Consider the following 18,633-nt stretch of genomic DNA (forward strand, 5'->3'; position numbering starts at 1 on the left):
AGAGCAGTGGTTGTAGAAAAATGTGAACGGAAACCAGATTGAGATGGAGATAATATATTGAAATTGTTGACGTGTTTGTGATAATCTTTATTTCTAAATACATTATTTTATTTTCATTGTCTTGTTCCACTTTTGCTTTGGCAATGTAAATGTATATTCTCGAGAGAATAATAGAGAGAGAGAGAGAGAGAGAGAGAGAGAGAGAGAGAGAGAGAGAGAGAGAGAGAGAGAGAGAGAGGGGGGGGTGCTTAATCGTCTGGTGCACGAGAGTGTCTACCATGCTCTTGGTGCAGACAGAGATTACACCCAATGGGATCAGAGAAAGCAGAGCAGAGTCAAATTGGGCCAGCTTCTTCATGTAAAAGGTGAAAGTTGTGACTGTTGCTTCTTCAACAACCTTGTAGTAGTAGCCTATTGTCTTTTTCATTCTTCTTTTTGTCCTGCTGCATTTGTAAATCAAGCATATAAGCGTACAGTGCAGTCACTTACAGGTTAATTAATCTGTGAAATTGCTAGCATTGGCACTTATTACACTAGGTCTTATAGGGGAAAATAGCATATCTACTGTGTAAGGTCACAATGTATATAATTTGCCCATGTTGCCTGCACAATGTAATCACTTCACTGTTCACGGTAAAGTGAAAAGAGTAAAAATAAAAGGAGAATACTAATAACGCGCTAATGAATTGTAATAATAAAAAGTCAGGACTTAAATGGCGAGAAAGGTCAAATGTGATGGAATGTGATGGCCAGTATATGTTGTTGGATATTACTGTAATGTGTTCAATCACTTAATGTGTCTCACTGACCTACTAATAACAGATTAGACTTCAGTTCCTGTGCTGTCACAGTTTCACCATACTCTACACAGGACAGTGTTAAGCCCTCGTGTGCTGTAAGTCAAGGCACTAATCCCTATTAACTAGTGGGTGACGTGTGACTTCAGGCACGTGTCAGACATCCTATTGATCTATAGGCTTTTTAGGCCTCTTGTCTGCCCCAGGCATATGCATGCCTCAAATTTGCAATATCAATCCCATTTGGAGCTCAGCTACTGTAGACCAGTACCTTATCTGGATCCATAATATGGAGGGTTCCCACACTTTTTATTTTATTCCAAGACCCCATTTTACGGGGGATTCTTTTTGGTGACAACACACTAGCCTTCATACTGTGGTGCAATTTAAAATGTGGAGAAAGCATCCATTAGTGGCTTCCTTTTGTTCTATAGTTAAAATGCATTTACAGCACAGTGATTCCTGTATGTATTACATGTATGTATTTCAGTAACTTATGTAGTTCAGTAAGTCAGTAGTTCAGTAATTTATTCAGTTGTCAATGTGCGACCCCATGCTCACCTTGCTGTGACCCCACTCGGGGTCCTGATCCATAGAATCTCTACTTTATCTAAAGTTGTGTTTATTGGCTTGTTGTAAAGAACAGATTACAAATGCAGCTTAACACAGTATAGGCACAATAAATAAAGCTATGGTTCAAGGTAAATGTTTAATCATAGAATGGGCAATCCTTGACTGTTATTGTTAAACTATCTGCTCAATGTAACTTTAAAAATTAAATAATCATAAAGGTTCTTGAATACTGACTGTATGTTGTATCATTGTTGATCATAACCTAAGGTAACATATCATAACAGTTATATGTGATATATTTAAATATTGTGAATTTAACATAAACATATTAATGTAATACAATAATACATCTGTACAGACTGTCTATTTCTATAATTATTTGCAAGAACAATCACTACAAAATAATCTATGTAAAACAATAATGATTAATTTACAATTGAGGCTCATACACAGAAAACATTCACATGTACATTCACATTGCCTTAACATTAGATATTTCATGACATTTTATGACAATAATACTGACTTACTTAAAGGTGGCCTTTTTTCAGATACAGCCAAAAGTGCAATATTTGCCTTTGAGGTGTAGTGGAAAGTAAAACAAATTAAATCAAATGAAGTACTGTTCAGTGCAGTGTTTTTAGGCTACTTTACTTGGTTTTTCAATACTTTAGTTAGCTACTAAGTACATTTAGATTATTATCACAAAACATAATATATTAACCAGTTATTTTATTTAGCTATTTACAAATTATACATTTCGTAAACTTGTGCAATGGCACATTACTTTTGTACTTTTACTCAAGTAAATATTGAATTGAATTTACTTGTAAGTTGCAATAGAGTATTTCTACATTGCGGAATTTTATCACAAAACATTTCAGTATATGAACCATTTATTCTATTCGGCTATTAACAAAATATTTTTTAAACTTATGCGATGGGACATTACTTTCGTACTTTTACTCAAGTAAGAGTATTTCTATATTGTGGTATTGTTACTTTAAATGAATAACAAAATGTGAGTACTTCTTCCATCACTGTATTTGAGAGAAACAGGTGTCACCTCCAACAGTCTTGACTCTTAGTTCACATACTCAATGCCTCTGGTTTGCGTAGAAGGTGTGAATCCAATTTGTGAGGATTGAAGATTAGAAAGGGACAAACGCCTCCGGTTCAACGGCTTGTTACTGACCATTTTAGACGCAAAGCGGATAAGCACAAGCTACTTGTTGTGGAAATCCCTCTTGGAGGTATTGACATACTTACAGTACTGTATGAAGAACTGTCATTGGTGAGTTTGTACATCCAGGCCATTTCCATTTCATGTCATGATTAATGATCTATCCTGTGGCCCTGTGTGGGTACTTTTGTTGCATGAAAATAAAGAACATAAAACAGTAGAGGCCATGCCATTCTAACCGAATATTTGTGTGCAGCTAGTAAAATTTAAAACAGCTAGTACTTCATGTGCAGTTTAGTGGTATAAAAATGTCCATTGTGTAATATTACGAATTATCTTTATGTTGCTATAGTTTCAAAACTTTAAACCAAAAATCGTGTACCTTACCTTTAACTCATCTAACAACATGGGAACGGAATCTATGCAGTACAGCATATTACAGAGCTCACATGCACATTTGAGCGCTGACATTTACAGGTGTAAAACAGTAGGTGGAATCTTTGCACAAGCTCCGTCATGGGACCCTCCTCTCCTGTCCTCTGAAACAAACAGGAGAGGAGGGGAGGAGGGAGAAACAGGAGGGGAGGTGGAGGCAAGCCGATCGGGTGTCATGCAGTGTGATTCTGTTGACTGGAGTTGTATGTACGCTCGTACAGAGCATGGGCGCCGCCATTACGGTTACTATTCTAAACACAAAGCGCCCCTCTCGTCCTGTGTTCAGGAGGGGAGGGGAAGAGGCAACTTTTTTTTTGATCAAGTCACCGGAGTGTTGTGGCATGGATCGGGGCTGCTTGATCTATTGTCCGGGTGGGTAGAAAGGTGATTGAAAGTACCGGTAATCAATAAAGAAATGCACTAAACGTAAATCGACGTGTCCCGCATCGGACCATTGAAGTTGAACCACGTAAAAAAAAAAGTTCCGCATTCGGGGTGTTCAATAAACAAAAATAAGGAATCAAAGAATAAATCATGAATAAACAGATGAAGTGTGGAAACCAGTAGTCAGTGGTGTAGTGCGTGTATGCATGAGTGAAGTGTATGTGGGTGCGTGTTGCATGTATTAACCTTAATGTTGAAAAGGGTGCATAGCAGGAGAAGATGCAGGAGGCAAATGAAAAGAACAGAACTGGGGAAGGACTGGGGAAGCAGGCATTTATAGGGCGTCGACACCCGGGCCCAGGTGCGAGCCACTTAGGCTGATCATCATGATTAGGCTCTGCTCCTCAATCCTATTGGGCAAAAGGAGAGCAAAACAAATACACATAACTACATAACCCATCTAAGGTGTGTAGGCCTACTACATATAGCAAATATACACCACATAGGGAACCGTCACAGTGTGTGTGTGTGTGTGTGTGTGTGTGTGTGTGTGTGTGTGTGTGTGTGTGTGTGTGTGTGTGTGTGTGTGTGTGTGTGTGTGTGCGTGTGTGTGTGCGTGTGTGTGTGTGTGTGTGTGTGTGTTAGTAGTAGGCAGACAGACAGGCCTTTAGTATCTAAAGTTCAGAAGCCTATTTGCCTGGTGGAAAATGCTGTACCAGAGTTCGAGGCCTTGAGGCCATGTTTGATATGAAAAATGACATGCACAATTGCACATCCCAGAGTCTATACACCCTTGCACATTATGGTTCCAAGTAAGCCTTGCCGAGAACATAGGGGACATAGGGCAGGAACTATATCTCTTGTTTGTCACTCGATCCTGTAGGTTTACACTCTATAACATACGACAAATTAGACCGTTCCTCACCCAGGAGTCAGCCCAGCTAGTTGTCAAAAGTTGACAATTGTAACTCCCTCCTTACTAGCCTACCGGCACTTGCCCTAGCCCCTTAGATAGCATTTATGTCGACCTATATAGTATTTTAGACAGACTTATAGCTCGTTGCGTAGACAGCACTAGAATTGCATTTTATGTAGTCATAGCACGTTATAGTACACATGTATATTGTATAATATATAATATAGTATAGTATAGTATGTATAGTTGACTCCAAATAGATACTCCACTATTACGTTCTTAGTTTGTGTGTGTTTGTGATGTGATGTGGTGTTTTTGCTTAAATGTAAGTCGCTCTGGATCAAGAGCGTCTGCTAAATGCCTAAATTGGAATTGTAAATTGTTTCCGTAGCGTGAGGCATGTACAAGTACAAGTACAATCCCCTGGACAAGACGCTAGTATTTCGCAGTCTAACCCTTGATGCTAAGGGGCAAGCAGGAAGCCATCCGATTCATCATCATCATCATCACCTTTATTTAAACTCTGAAGTACAATGAAGGGCAAGACCTCATTGTCTGAGAGTATGTTTTGCACTCCGTCCGTGTGTCCGTCCGTGTGTGTCTGTCTGTCCGTCTGTTACCAACGAATCTCCGGCTCCGTTAACCCGGTCGATGCCAAATTTTGCACACACACTCCCTGGATGCCAACGATGAACCTCTGCCCTAAATCTTCTATAACGGCCTCTTATAGCGCCACCAGGAGGCCGACTTTTGAAAAACATTTTTTTTATATTATCCTCCAGCACGGCACCCAGGAGCAGTATGGGTTGGCGCCCCAGCCTGTGTCTTCCGTGAGGAAGAAGCCCAACAAACCCACGGTGAAGCCTTTAGGAGGGCCATTCAAGCCTCAAGTGGAGCCTGCGGCACCACCAAGGGCAAGGTGGAGCCTGCGGAACCGTTGCGGCTTGAGAATCCACCATTCCTGAATAAAGTGCCTGGTGCTGGGAGTCTGGTGCAACGCACAGGGCCTGACCTGGTGAGAGCAGGAGTGGACCTGGTGAGACGTAGGAGGGGCCCGGACAGGAGTCAACCCACAGAGCCTAGTCCTTCCACACGCCAGAATGGTACCTCCCAGTCCCGGCAGAGTAGTTCAGGAGGAACGGATTGTGTGGCCCTGGTTTTTCCCTAATGGGACTGATCGAGGGTAGCTACTGGGACGTAAGTCGGGACTTGATCACCCCGGCTGGGTCACCTGAGTGAGGGGTATGATGTTGGGAGACCCGAAACCCAGATGACCTTGGGATACATCACTGAGGATACGTCCCAGGTGCATCCATGTATGTATGTATTTTGTTATAATTATAGCTTATTTGGGATGCATAGCAAGTGTCACATATTTTTTGACTAGGGAGTCATATTTTGACGGCAGTAACTGCCTGTCAAAATTTCAGCCCATCCCTATCTAAATAATATTGGACAGTATTAGGATGTTGATATTGATTTTGTATTCATCCTTAGCGCCCCAAATCACACCTTAGAAAGCATGAGTGTTTTTTGACTGGGGGGAGTGTAATTGCAATATTACACTCAAGGGGGTGGTTTAACGTCATTAATGCACTTCTGCGTTGCTTCTGCTACACCCCCTCGAGTGTAATATTGCTTAATTCACCTTTATCACCTTTATCACTGCTATGAGTGGCTACTTCGTTTTTGGACCAAATGGTTGTGCAGCTGAGGGCTTCATGGCTACAATGGGAGGTAATGCATACTAGTCTTTCATTCTATATTACCTGTCGAGATATTTTGCCACTTTTTGACACTTTAAACCTTTGTTTGAGTTGCCAAAATAACTGTGAAAGCTCATTCGACCTACACAAATGTATTTTCTATAGGTCAAATTTGTTGCTTTCAGCTGGGTCATGGCCTGTGCCTGTGCTGTCCCTCCACTTGTTGGCTGGTCTAGGTAATGTCAACTGAGAGTCCCGGCATAGATCATCCATCACAGAATGTATAAGTTGTTCCCAGCACTGGGAAACAGAAGTTTCCATTCTGTACCATCACAAAACAAACCGAAAGGTTTACCTCTGCATCACCTTTAATTTAAAACTTTATGTTGCTTTTGATCATGAAAGTAAATATTGTACTGCAACCTTTGACATGTCAGCTATATTCTCATTTCTATAATTTCTGTCACAATCTACTTTAGGCAGCAGCTCAGCAGCAGGACTCAGCATCCACCCAGAAAGCTGAGAAGGAAGTCACACGCATGTGTATCGTAATGGTTTTTGGATTCTTGTTTGCTTGGTCACCATATGCCAGCTATGCTGTCTACCTCTTCGTGAACAAGCTCTGCCTTGGTCAATCCAATTATCTATGTACTGTTTAACAAACAGGTAGGTTATTTTACGTTCACTGACTCAACTATGTTACAGATATTATTAACAGTTATTAAAGGTAGGTTATGATTTTCTTTGGTTACTCTCTAGGACTAGGTCGTCCTCAGACGAGCCCTCCAAAGGTTTTTCCTTGGCCTCTAGGGAGTGTGCATACAAAGTTTTACACTGATCCGTGCAATTAGAGGTAAAAACACGAATTGGCCAGTTTTAACGCCACCATGAGGCTGAGTTGAAAATGTTCCAGTGGCATTTCTTCCTCTGCCTAGTGGGAATGTCAATGTCACAATGTCACACAAATAACACATGTTCATGATTTGCGGCATTTTGTTTGAAACCGTGCGCTCTAGAGAGACTGTGTACCAATTTGCGTGATGTTTGGACAAAATCTGTAGGTGTACTGTCCAATTTTTTTTTGCACAAAGCAGCCTCCTGGTGGCGCTATAAGAGGCCAATGTGAAAACCTTGGGGCAGAGGTTCAGCCTACTGCAAATAGCAGCCTAGTTCCTTATAAACGCCCGTGGTCCAAATCGATTTAGCATATTAACAGCCTGGGCTACTAATTGGTAATATACGGGTATCTAAATATAGAAAACCAAAAATAAAGGGATATTTACTCGCAACCCATACAAATGGGTTGTCCGTTAGAAGAGGGAAACGAACTCCGACCTCCCAGTCTCAGGATCATCGATGGGGAACACAAGCTAATAGAAACTGCAGGCTTTCTAGTCCTGAAAAGTTGCATTGCGAAAATGGAAGCCATCGTTCTCACGATAATCAAAATCTAAACATTTTTGCTAAAACATATTGTTTAAAAAAAAAGAAAACTTGCCTAATGATGATGTTACTGGAGGACGTTTTCTAAACTGCCCACAGCCTTCCTATGAGACACAGACTAAGTAGAAATACATCGTGCCATTTTATCATGATTATTAGTGAGGACCTATTATATGAAGATAGGTTGAAAAGTGGTGAAGTGGTATTTTAAGCCACTGAGCTGTAACTTGACGAGATCCAAGTTAACAGCTGCCTAATTGCATCAATTAGTCCCCTGACTGTTAAGCCATAGAACGCATCCCCTGATGTTGTGAGGTAGGTTAATTTCACAATTAACCTGTCTATTCGAACACCTAATGTAATTATTCAATTTGAAAGCATTGTCCGAAAAGGTATAAAAGTCACAGGTTTTGCGACATCAGTTGCTTTACCAGAGTGGTTTAGCAGAGCACACACTTCTAGTCAAAGTGCACAGTCTGTGACTGCATACGCAACCAAGATGGAGAACGGCACAGAAGGAAATAACTTCTATATTCCCATGAACAACAGGTCTGGGCTTGTGCGGAGTCCTTTTCTTTATCCTCAGTATTACTTGGCAGATCCAATGGCTTTCAAAGTTCTTGCAGCCTACATGTTTTTCCTGATCTGTACTGGCTTCCCCATCAATGGTTTAACATTGGTGGTTACTGCTACGAACAAGAACCTCCGTCAACCTCTTAACTTCATTATCGTAAACGTGGCTGTAGCTGGTATGATCATGGTATGTTTTGGATTCACCATCACCTTTGTCACTTGTATGTGTGGATACTTCATTTTTGGACCAATGGGCTGCGTCTTTGAGGGCTTCATGGCTACAATGGGAGGTAAGTCACATTGATGAAGGCTGGATAGCCAAAATGTTTGTCCTGATGTAGAGAAATAAATTTGATTCTTGTTGTCTGCGACCTCTTCACCTATACTACAATGGGAGCTATAAAATATGACTTGTATAGTACCTGAAGTGTGAATGCATATAGGTATTTAGTTGTGTATTGCCTCAAATTTGTTTGAGGTTGCCATGGCAACTGTGAAAGCTCATTGGACCTAGATGTAATTACTTAAAAAGCATTTCCTTTCTATTCAATTACAGGTCAAATTTCTCTGTGGTCATTGGTGGTGCTGGCTGTTGAAAGATACGTTGTTGTGTGCAAACCAATGGGAAGCTTCAAGTTCACTGCCACTCACGCTGGAGCTGGAGTTGTTTTCGCCTGGCTCATGGCTGCCGCCTGTTCTGTCCCTCCACTTGTTGGCTGGTCCAGGTAAGGTCCACTGAGAGTTACGGCATAGATCATCCATCACAGAATGTATGTAAGTTGTTTTCTAATCACTGCTTTCTATTGACTCAATTGATGATTTTCAGATACATTCCTGAGGGGATGCAGTGCTCCTGTGGACCGGACTACTACACCAGCGCTCCAGGATTCAACAATGAATCATATGTCATGTACATGTTCTGTTTCCACTTCTGTTGCCCAGTTTGCACAATCTTCTTTACCTATGGAAGCCTTGTGATGACAGTCAAAGCAGTAAGACCCATTAATATTATACAATCATGGTAGTTTCTAAACCAATAATATATAGGTCTGTGATACAGGCATTCTGTACCATCACAAAACAAACCGCAAAGTTTACCTCTGCACCATCTTGAATTTAAAACTTGATGTTGCTTTTGATAATGAAAGTTCATATTGTACTGTAGCCTTTGACATGTCAGCTATTCTCATTTCTATCATTTCTGTCACAATCTATTTTAGGCAGCAGCTCAGCAGCAGGACTCAGCATCCACCCAGAAAGCTGAGAAGGAAGTCACACGCATGTGTATTATTATGGTTTTCGGATTCTTGTTTGCTTGGTTACCATATGCCAGCTATGCTGCCTACCTCTTCGTGAACAAGGGAGTTTATTTCAGTGCTGCTTCCATGGCTGTCCCTGCCTTCTTCGCTAAAAGCTCTGCCTTGGTCAATCCAATTATCTATGTACTGTTTAACAAACAGGTACGTTATTTTACATTCACTTACTCAACTATATCTATGTTACAGATATTATTAAAGTTATTAAAGGTAGGGTATTAAGTGATTTTCTTTTGTTACAATAAGTGTTAAATAGCTTGGAGAGCTCATAGCTGAAGAGACTGGGAACAGTCTATAGCAATGATTATTATCATAATATTGCACTTTAACCATTTAACAAAAAACTTTTAGTTTTAACCAAAAAATATCTTACCCTACCTTCAACTTTGGCAATTCCAACTTTGGCAACTCCAATTATTGCATTTATAATTGGCCTGACAAAGACCAGTGGGTGGTCGACACATGTTGGCCTTTAAAACCTTTTGTAACAAATGAAGTATATTGATTTTACGCCCTCTCCTGTTATATTTTGAGTGCTCGGATATAATTCGGAATCCATTCCAAGCATTATAGTTTTTCACGAAAAACACTCCTTGGGCTAAAAACGGCATCACAAATGTGCCCAAATTTAATGAGCTCATCACATTTAGGCACTTTATATTTGGGCAAGAGTCAGAGAGAGAGAGAAGAGGCTATATGGCCGAATTTAGCCCAAGGAGTGTTTTTCGTGCAAAACTAATGCTTGGAATGGATTCAGAATGATGAAAACCCCCTAGTTTGACACGTCACATGCTACTTAAAGCATAATGAAATGTAGAAAATGTTGCCTTACAAATATAGGTTGTTAATGGTGGCCATATGGATCTGTCCACTGTGGTGACCCCGAAGGTCGCCGGCTCGGGCGTCATAGCTGAATCATTAGAGCATGCCCTGGGCTACATCTGTGCAAAACTTGGCGCGAAATCTCTCCTATAAGTTCCTCCACTAGAATGGAAAGGAGTCCTCCTTAGTGTTGTAGTTATTGTATTGTTAATTGTTAAGCAAATGGCTTCACATCTGACTTCCCCCTTTGTTCTCTTTTCCAGTTCCGTAGCTGCATGATGCAGACCATTGGAATGGGTGGCATGGTTGAGGATGAGAGCTCAGTGTCTGCCAGCAAGACAGAAGTGTCCTCTGTGTCCACTGCCGGTTAAGAACAGAGATGTCATGGATGTTATGGACAGTTTCCTTTACATTATCTACTTGATTCTGATCTTCATGGATTGAAAGAAATTTCAGTTTTGGGAAAAAAGGACAAATGCAAATACCTGACCTGATGGACATAGTTATTCACACTTCACCACATGAAAGAGATCAACAGACGAAGCTACGCATTTGCTGTGGGATCCAAAAATATATAAAGTATATCTGGAGAAGTGAAAGTGTATGCTAACACTAAGATCCACACTGATTTAATCCACCATTTAAACAATACGTTTTGAAAATGTTACCAGAGACACTGTAAGGAATTCTCAGGATCAAGATCAAGCATATTAAATTATGTAATCATCTCAAAAATAAAGAAATGTTTCTTTTTAGTTAACAAATGTTTGGATGTGATGAATGGATGAACTTCAGATGTGACTGGAAATGAATCTGTATTTTGATGTCATTGTGGGGCTGGCATATTTGTTGGCCTATGTCAGAACTTTCTGTAAATATTTTATAAATATCAAAATCTAGGATAATAAATGCATGCATGAAAAAACACACTCTTGTTCGTGTTCCCTTACAGCTGAGTCTAAACACCAAAGTATCACCATTTATATTTGAGTAAGGTTCATTTAAGAAATGGTGTCAAGAGATTCTGATTTCTATGATTGTCATGAGGTACAGTGGGTGTGTAATGCATGATGAATTAGATCCCCTCCCCTTTCAATCAACAGGTATTTTATCAATCAACTAATAATGAAGGAAAGGGTATAGTATATGTTGCCATACTGAATAATTCTAAAGAGTTCCTTAGAAACGTCAGGTCGGTCATTCTTGTATGAACCAACCAGCATTGATTTGCGATGCATTGTGAGCTTGTAGATCTGCTATGTTCGCCAGTATCACAGTATCATGGTATACTTTTGAAAATGGTCAGCAATGATGTCAAACTTTGAGTCGCTGACTATGCCAGGCCATATGGTCTTTAAGAGCTAGATTAACATGAGTACGGACAGCTGACTTATACCACTCTGGCATGGCTGTCTCGTCTCTCTCTCTCTGCCTTCAGTTTCACTTCTCATCTTATCTCTTACCCATTCATCCTTGTTTTGCTGAGTTGTGAATGACAGCGGTAGAAACTACAGTAGCGCACTGGTGCCACGTTAAGCAGATCAGATGCCAAGACAGGAAATCGGTGCACAAGCATGGACGTAGCAGGCTGTAACACACATGACTTATACCTCTGCAAGCCAAATGCAGGCGGCCCCCGTCACTAGATACACTGACATGAATATGCTGTGGGTCAAAGGCAACTGCTCCCTCAGTCAAAAAGCCATGCCTGATATTTACTATAACTGACTCTATGTGATGTTTCGTCCTCACAGAGCTTTGATCTGAACTTTAACGTTCAACATGGCATGTGACTGCCTTCACCTGAAGATTCCAGAATGAGTTTGTAGATTAATTGACAGTGGTAAGTGATCTGTAGATTGTATAACCACTAGCCACTAAAGCTTTTCTGCGAAGGGAAACCAAACTTAACCAATTTGAGCTAACTGACAGACACAAAGGTTATGCTTCTTAACCCTAGAACACTAAACATATTTTTTGTTACACCATCACTAAACACGGGTATATTTTACCCAATGTAAAATATTCCATAAAAAATATGTCTCATCAAAATATACTGCAGTACAGCAATACATGGCAACTTGAGGTACTCTTTAATATTTAATTTAAAAAAAAGAGAAATTAAGTTGGGAACTTCTCCTTTGGTCCACCCATTCCTAAGACATGTGAGAATGGTCCAGTGAATACAAATAAAAAAGTCCATTGTGGGTGTATTGGATTTTTCTCTATTACACTATCACTAAAACGGGTGAAATTCACTCTGTAGGGAAAACCTACCTTCTATGATGTCACTGAGCATCACAAAGGTACTGAAAGACATCAGACGTCAGCAACGTTATGAAAATTGCAAAAATATAATCGTCCAGGTGAAAATCACGTAAAACTAGAAAAAGTGCCCTTCCGGGCACAGGTCTCCACCAGGTTATCCACAGATCCGTGCAGTTAGAGGTAAAAACACTTTTCGGCCAGTTATAGCGCCACCTTGAGGCTGAGTTGAAATTGTTCATGTGGCATTTCGTCCTCGGCCTAGTGGGAATGTGGGTGCACAATTTCACGGAAATCACGCGATGTGTTCATGATTTGCAGCATTTTGTTTGAAACTGAGCACTCCTGTGAACTTTGGAAGCCAATCTTAACCAATCAGGATGGAGTCTGATAAATCTGAAAGACCCGTTTCGTTGAATGGCTCTAGAGAGACTGTGTACCAATTTGCGTGATGTTTGGACAAAATCTGTAGGTGTACTGTGCAAAAACTTGTTTTGCACAAAGCGGCCTCCTGGTGGCGCTATAACAGGCCGTTCTGGAAAGTTTGGGGCAGAGGTTCATGGTTGGCATCCAGGGAGTGTGTGTGCAAAATTTGGCATCGACCGGGTTAACGGTGGCCGAGATTAGCTGGTCACGGACACACGGACGGACGGACGGACGGACGGACACACAAACGGACGGACGGAGTGCAAAACATACTCTCCCCACATGCCTTCGGCCTGGTGGAGACAATAATAATAAAAAATAATCATAATTATGGAACAATGAACATTATTGAAAACCTTTTGATATAATAATGATTGAGATCAGTCTTAGAAATGATTTCAAGGTCAGAGATGACATAGTAATCTCCAGCAAAGAAGATATTACATATCTTGCCTGTATTCTTGACAACAAACTGACAAACTGACAAAGCATAATTATGGCAACAAGGGTAATCAAAAAAATAAACCAAAGAACAAGATTTCTGGGCAGAATTTACTCGTTTGTTAACAAAAGTGCTCTCAAGACTCTAGCGGGAGCCCTAATTCAGCCCTACTTTGACTATGCTTGCACCTCTTGGTTCTCAAACATCTCTATGACACTAAAGACCAAGCTACAAACCTCCCAAAACAAACTCATTCGACTACTCCTCGGTCTGGGGCCCATGACCCATCTTTTTGCAACCCATTTTGATAGTCTAGGGTGGTCTGTGTGACTGTACCCTGTACTGAATACATTTCTGCCAATAAAGTATTAAATCAATTAATCAATCAAATCAAATCAATCAATCAATCAATCAATCAATCATATAGACGTTCATTAGGTATTCCGAAATAATAATATTATCTAAATATAGAAAACCAAAAAGAAAGGGATATTTACTCGCAACTAGGGGTTTCCAGATCACGTTTTTTGTATCCCGATCCGATTACGGTCATTTGATTTTGAGACGTACCGATACCGATCTTTCCCGATACGATCTTCATATTTTTACACTTTTATAGCACATATCCTAATGTATGTCACTCTAGTGTAGTCTGTTGTGTTGCCTTTCAATTATTGAAAGGCAAAATGTGAATATACTTTTATTAGAATGGCCGTCATTGTGTTTTTTTTCCTTCTTGAAAGCATGAAATCATAGCAAAATAATGATGTATTGGTTAATTAGACTATAGAGTGAATACAGTTCTACAGCTTATAGAACTGAAGTCAAGTTAAAACTCTTAAAGAGTATCTCTCTCATTCAGAGAGATACTACAGACACCTATGCCATCATGCATAGCGGGGATTGTATTTCCTTTGTTTTCATAATAGGTGTCTTTCACGCCACGACTAGTCTTTGTTTGATGATCTCTGACTGGGACCAGAAGGAAAACAATTAGCATAAACACAATAGTTTTTTATTTATTTTACAAAAGCTCATTGCTTACACATCTTTCTTTGAGATTTACATTAGACAATTAAAAATCTGGTCTTTTGAAAATCATGTGATCGGAGCCAATTTCCGATCACCGGATCCGATCGGGACAACCCTACTCGCAGCCCATACAAAATTTACAAATGGGTTGTCTGTTAAAAGGATGAATGACTGACGACCACTTAAGCCACATGACCACTGAGCTGGAACTGGACTCCAAGTTAACAGATGCCTAATTGCATCAATTAGTCCCCTGACTGTTAAGCCACAGAAAGCATCCGCTGATGGTGAGGTAGGTTAATTTCATCAATTAACCTTTCTATTCTGACAGTCTAGGTTAAGAAAGGTCCGAATTATTTAATTATTCAATTTGAAAGCATTGTCCGAAAGGTATAAAAGTCACAGGTTTTGCGACATCAGTTGCAGAGTGGTTTAGCAGAGCACACACTTCTAGTCAAAGTGCACAGTCTGTGACTGCATACGCAACCAAGATGGAGGTCCACGGCACAGAAGGAAAGAACTTCTATATTCCCATGAGCAACAGGTCTGGGCTTGTGCGGAGTCCTTTCCTTTATCCTCAGTATTACTTGGCAGATCCAATGGCTTTCAAAGTTCTTGCAGCCTACATGTTTTTCCTGATCTGCACTGGCTTCCCCATCAATGGTTTAACATTGGTGGTTACTGCTACGGACAAGAAGCTCCGTCAACCTCTTAACTTCATTATCGTAAACGTGGCTGTAGCTGGTATGATCATGGTATGTTTTGGATTCACCATCACCTTTGTCACTTGTATGTGTGGATACTTCATCTTTGGACCAATGGGCTGCGTCTTTGAGGGCTTCATGGCTACAATGGGAGGTAAGTCACATTGATGAAGGCTGGATAGCCAAAATGTTTGTCCTGATGTAGAGAAATAAAGCTGTTGAAATTTGATTCTTGTTGTCTGCGACCTCTTCACCTATTCTACAATGGGAGCTATAAAATATGACTTGTATAGTACTTGTGAAGTGTGAATGCATACAGGTATTTAATTGTGTATTGCCTCAAAGTTGTTTACGGTTGCCATGGCAACTGTGAAAGCTCATTGGACCTAGATGTAATTACTTAAAGCTAAACATTTCCTTTCTATTCAATTACAGGTCAAATTTCTCTGTGGTCATTGGTGGTGCTGGCTGTTGAAAGATACATTGTTGTGTGCAAACCTATGGGAAGCTTCAAGTTCACTGCTGCTCACGCTGGAGCTGGAGTTGTTTTCGCCTGGCTCATGGCTGCCGCCTGTGCTGTTCCTCCACTTGTTGGCTGGTCCAGGTAAGCTCCACTGAGAGTTCCGGCATAGATCATCCATCACAAAATGTACTGTATGTAAGTTGTTTTCTAATCACTGCTTTCTATTGACTCAATTGATGATTTTCAGATACATTCCTGAGGGGATGCAGTGCTCCTGTGGACCAGACTACTACACCAGCGCTCCAGGATTCAACAATGAATCATATGTCATGTACATGTTCTGTTTCCACTTCTGTTTCCCAGTTTGCACAATCTTCTTTACCTATGGAAGCCTTGTGATGACAGTCAAAGCAGTAAGTAGTTAATATCACAAAACAAACCGCAAAGTTTACCTCTGCACCATCTTGAATTAAAAACTTTATGTTGCTTTTGATAATGAAAGATCATATTGTACTGCCTTTGACATTCTCATTTCCATCATTTCTGTCACAATCCACTTTAGGCAGCAGCTCAGCAGCAGGACTCAGCATCCACCCAGAAAGCTGAGAAGGAAGTCACACGCATGTGTATTATTATGGTTTTCGGATTCTTGTTTGCTTGGTTGCCATATGCCAGCTATGCTGCCTACCTCTTCGTGAACAAGGGAGTTTCTTTCAGTGCTGCTTCCATGGCTGTCCCTGCCTTCTTCGCTAAAAGCTCTGCCTTGGTCAATCCAATTATCTATGTACTGTTTAACAAACAGGTACGTCATTTTACATTCACTTACTCAACTATGTCTATGTTACAGATATTATTAACAGTTATTAAAGGTAGGGTATTAAATGATTTTCTTTGGTTACAATAAGTGTAAAAAAATATATTAATAATAATAAATAGCTCTATATTCTGATACTCATTGCTCAAAGCTGGAGAGACTGGGATACCCCAGTGACTGAACAACAGTCTATAGCAATGATTATTATCATAATATTGCACTTTAACCATTTAAAAAAAAACTTTTAGTTTTAACCAATACATATCTTACCGTACCTTCAACTTTGGCAATTCCCACTTTGGCAACTCCAATTATTGTCTCCACCAGGCCAAAGGCTTGGGGAGAGAGTATGTTTTGCACTCCGTCCGTCCGTCTGTCTGTCCGTGTGTGTGTGTCCGTCCGTGTGTCACTGTCCGCCCGTCCGTCTGTGGACAGCTAATCTCCGGCACCTTTGGCTTGTTCACAGCCATACTCTGCACAAACACTCCCTGAATGCTACAGCTGAACCTCTGCCCCAATATGTGCAAAAAAGATTTGGACAGTACACCTACAGATTTTGTCCAAACATCACGCAAATTGCTACACAGTCTCTCTAGAGCCATTCAACAAAACGGGTCTTTCAGATTTTTCTGACTCCATTCTGATTGGCTAATATTGGCTTCCAAAGTTCGCAGGAGTGCTCAGTTTCAAACAAAATGCCGCAAATCAAAACACATCGTGTGATTTCCGCGAAATTGTGTGCACACATTCCCACTAGGCTGAGGAAGAAATGCCACTGGAACATTTTCAACTCAGCCTCATGGTGGCTACTTAAAGCATAATGAAATGTAGAAAATGTTGCCTTACAAATATAGGTTGTTAATGGTGGCCATATGGATTTGTCCACTGTGGTGACCCCGAAGGTCGCCGGCTCGGGCGTTGTAGCTAAATCATTAGAGCATGCCCTGGGCTACATCTGTGCAAAACTTGGCACAAAATCTCTCCTATAAGTTCCTCCACTAGAATGAAAAGGAGTCCTCCTTAGTGTTGTAGTTATTGTATTGTGGAAAATGTTAAATTGTTAAGCAAATGGCTTCACATCTGACTTCCCCCTTTGTTCTCTTTTCCAGTTCCGTAGCTGCATGATGACTACCATTGGAATGGGTGGCATGGTTGAGGATGAGAGCTCAGTGTCTGCCAGCAAGACAGAAGTGTCCTCTGTGTCCACTGCCGGTTAAGAACAGAGATGTCATGGATGTTATGGACAGTTTCCTTTTCGATATCTACTTGATTCTGATCTTCATGGATTAAAAGAAATTTCAGTTTGGGGGGAAAAAAAGGACAAATGCAAATACCTGACCTCCAATGAGAATGGACATAGTTATTCACACTTCACCACATGAAAGAACCCGGAAAACAAAGCTGTGGGAAGCACAGTGACTGGAAATGAATCTGTGTTTTTATGTCATATTTGGCTGGCATATTTGTTGGCCTATGTCAGAACTTTCTGTATATATTTTATAAATATCAAAATCTAGGATTAGGTTAATAAATGCATGCATGAAAAACACACTGTTGTTCATTTCAGCTGATTCTAAACAAAATATCACCATTTAATTAAGAAATGGTGTCAAGAGATCCTGATTTCTATGCTTGTCATGGTAGGTGTATAATGCATGATGAATTTGTGTGTGTGTGTGTGTGTGTGTGTGTGTGTGTGTGTGTGTGTGTGTGTGTGTGTGTGCATAAGTGCGTGTGCGAATGTAGCAGATGAAACAGTCCATGGTTGGAGTGTCTGTGGTCCTTACTAATGTTATTTATATAAATAGAGTATTGTAACCTGTATCAATTTAAAAAAAAACAATGCACCTTAAGAGCACAAAAAAACAGAAGCTTGTTTCCATTAGAAGCTTGTTTCCATTGTTGTCAATCTCAACATCATTGAGCAGCATAATATATTTTCTTCTTCAAATTGTACACAAATGCTAGTTTCAATTATAGCACTATATTGTCCTGTGTTACCTCTCAAGGCCTATTCATAGTCCAGTTTTCGGTAGTGACCACCGAAAACTACAACATGACGCCACGCGTGGTCACTCTCTGTTTTTACTTCCACCGTTTCGGTGGAAACCTCTTCACCGGAAACTGGAATAGGCCTTCAGTCAGCCCTTGTGCTCTAAGGCTTTAAGGCTTGACTATACAAACATTTGTCATCAAACAGTGCACAGTCTGTAGTCTCTGTACAATGACACGAAGGCAATTTGGAAAAAATGACAAATGCAAAATGCCTGACCTGCAATTTAAGGATATAGTTATTCCCACATGACCACAAGAAAGAGATCAACAGATGAAATGGTGCT

The 18,633-nt window shown here is 40.4% G+C and overlaps 2 protein-coding genes across 2 annotated transcripts; both read left to right on the plus strand.

The window, feature by feature from the left end:
* Positions 1-7,936: 7,936 nt before the first annotated feature.
* Positions 7,937-10,519, plus strand: LOC310862920 (green-sensitive opsin-like; the record flags this gene model as incomplete). The annotated part of the gene is made up of 5 exons (XM_083771041.1): positions 7,937-8,300; positions 8,567-8,735; positions 8,837-9,002; positions 9,231-9,470; positions 10,412-10,519. The coding sequence occupies 5 exons, from the start codon at positions 7,937-7,939 to the stop codon at positions 10,517-10,519; spliced, it is 1,047 nt and encodes a 348-aa protein (XP_083627167.1).
* A 4,285-nt stretch (positions 10,520-14,804) lies between these two features.
* Positions 14,805-17,511, plus strand: LOC310862921 (green-sensitive opsin-like; the record flags this gene model as incomplete). Its single annotated transcript, XM_083771042.1, has 5 exons — positions 14,805-15,171; positions 15,453-15,621; positions 15,728-15,893; positions 16,043-16,282; positions 17,404-17,511. 5 exons carry the CDS (start codon positions 14,805-14,807, stop codon positions 17,509-17,511), a joined length of 1,050 nt encoding a protein of 349 aa, XP_083627168.1.
* Positions 17,512-18,633: the final 1,122 nt, after the last annotated feature.

Source organism: Protomyctophum parallelum (assembly GCF_964188405.1).
Source record: "Protomyctophum parallelum genome assembly, chromosome: 8".
In the NCBI taxonomy this organism is placed as follows: Eukaryota; Metazoa; Chordata; class Actinopteri; order Myctophiformes; family Myctophidae; genus Protomyctophum; species Protomyctophum parallelum.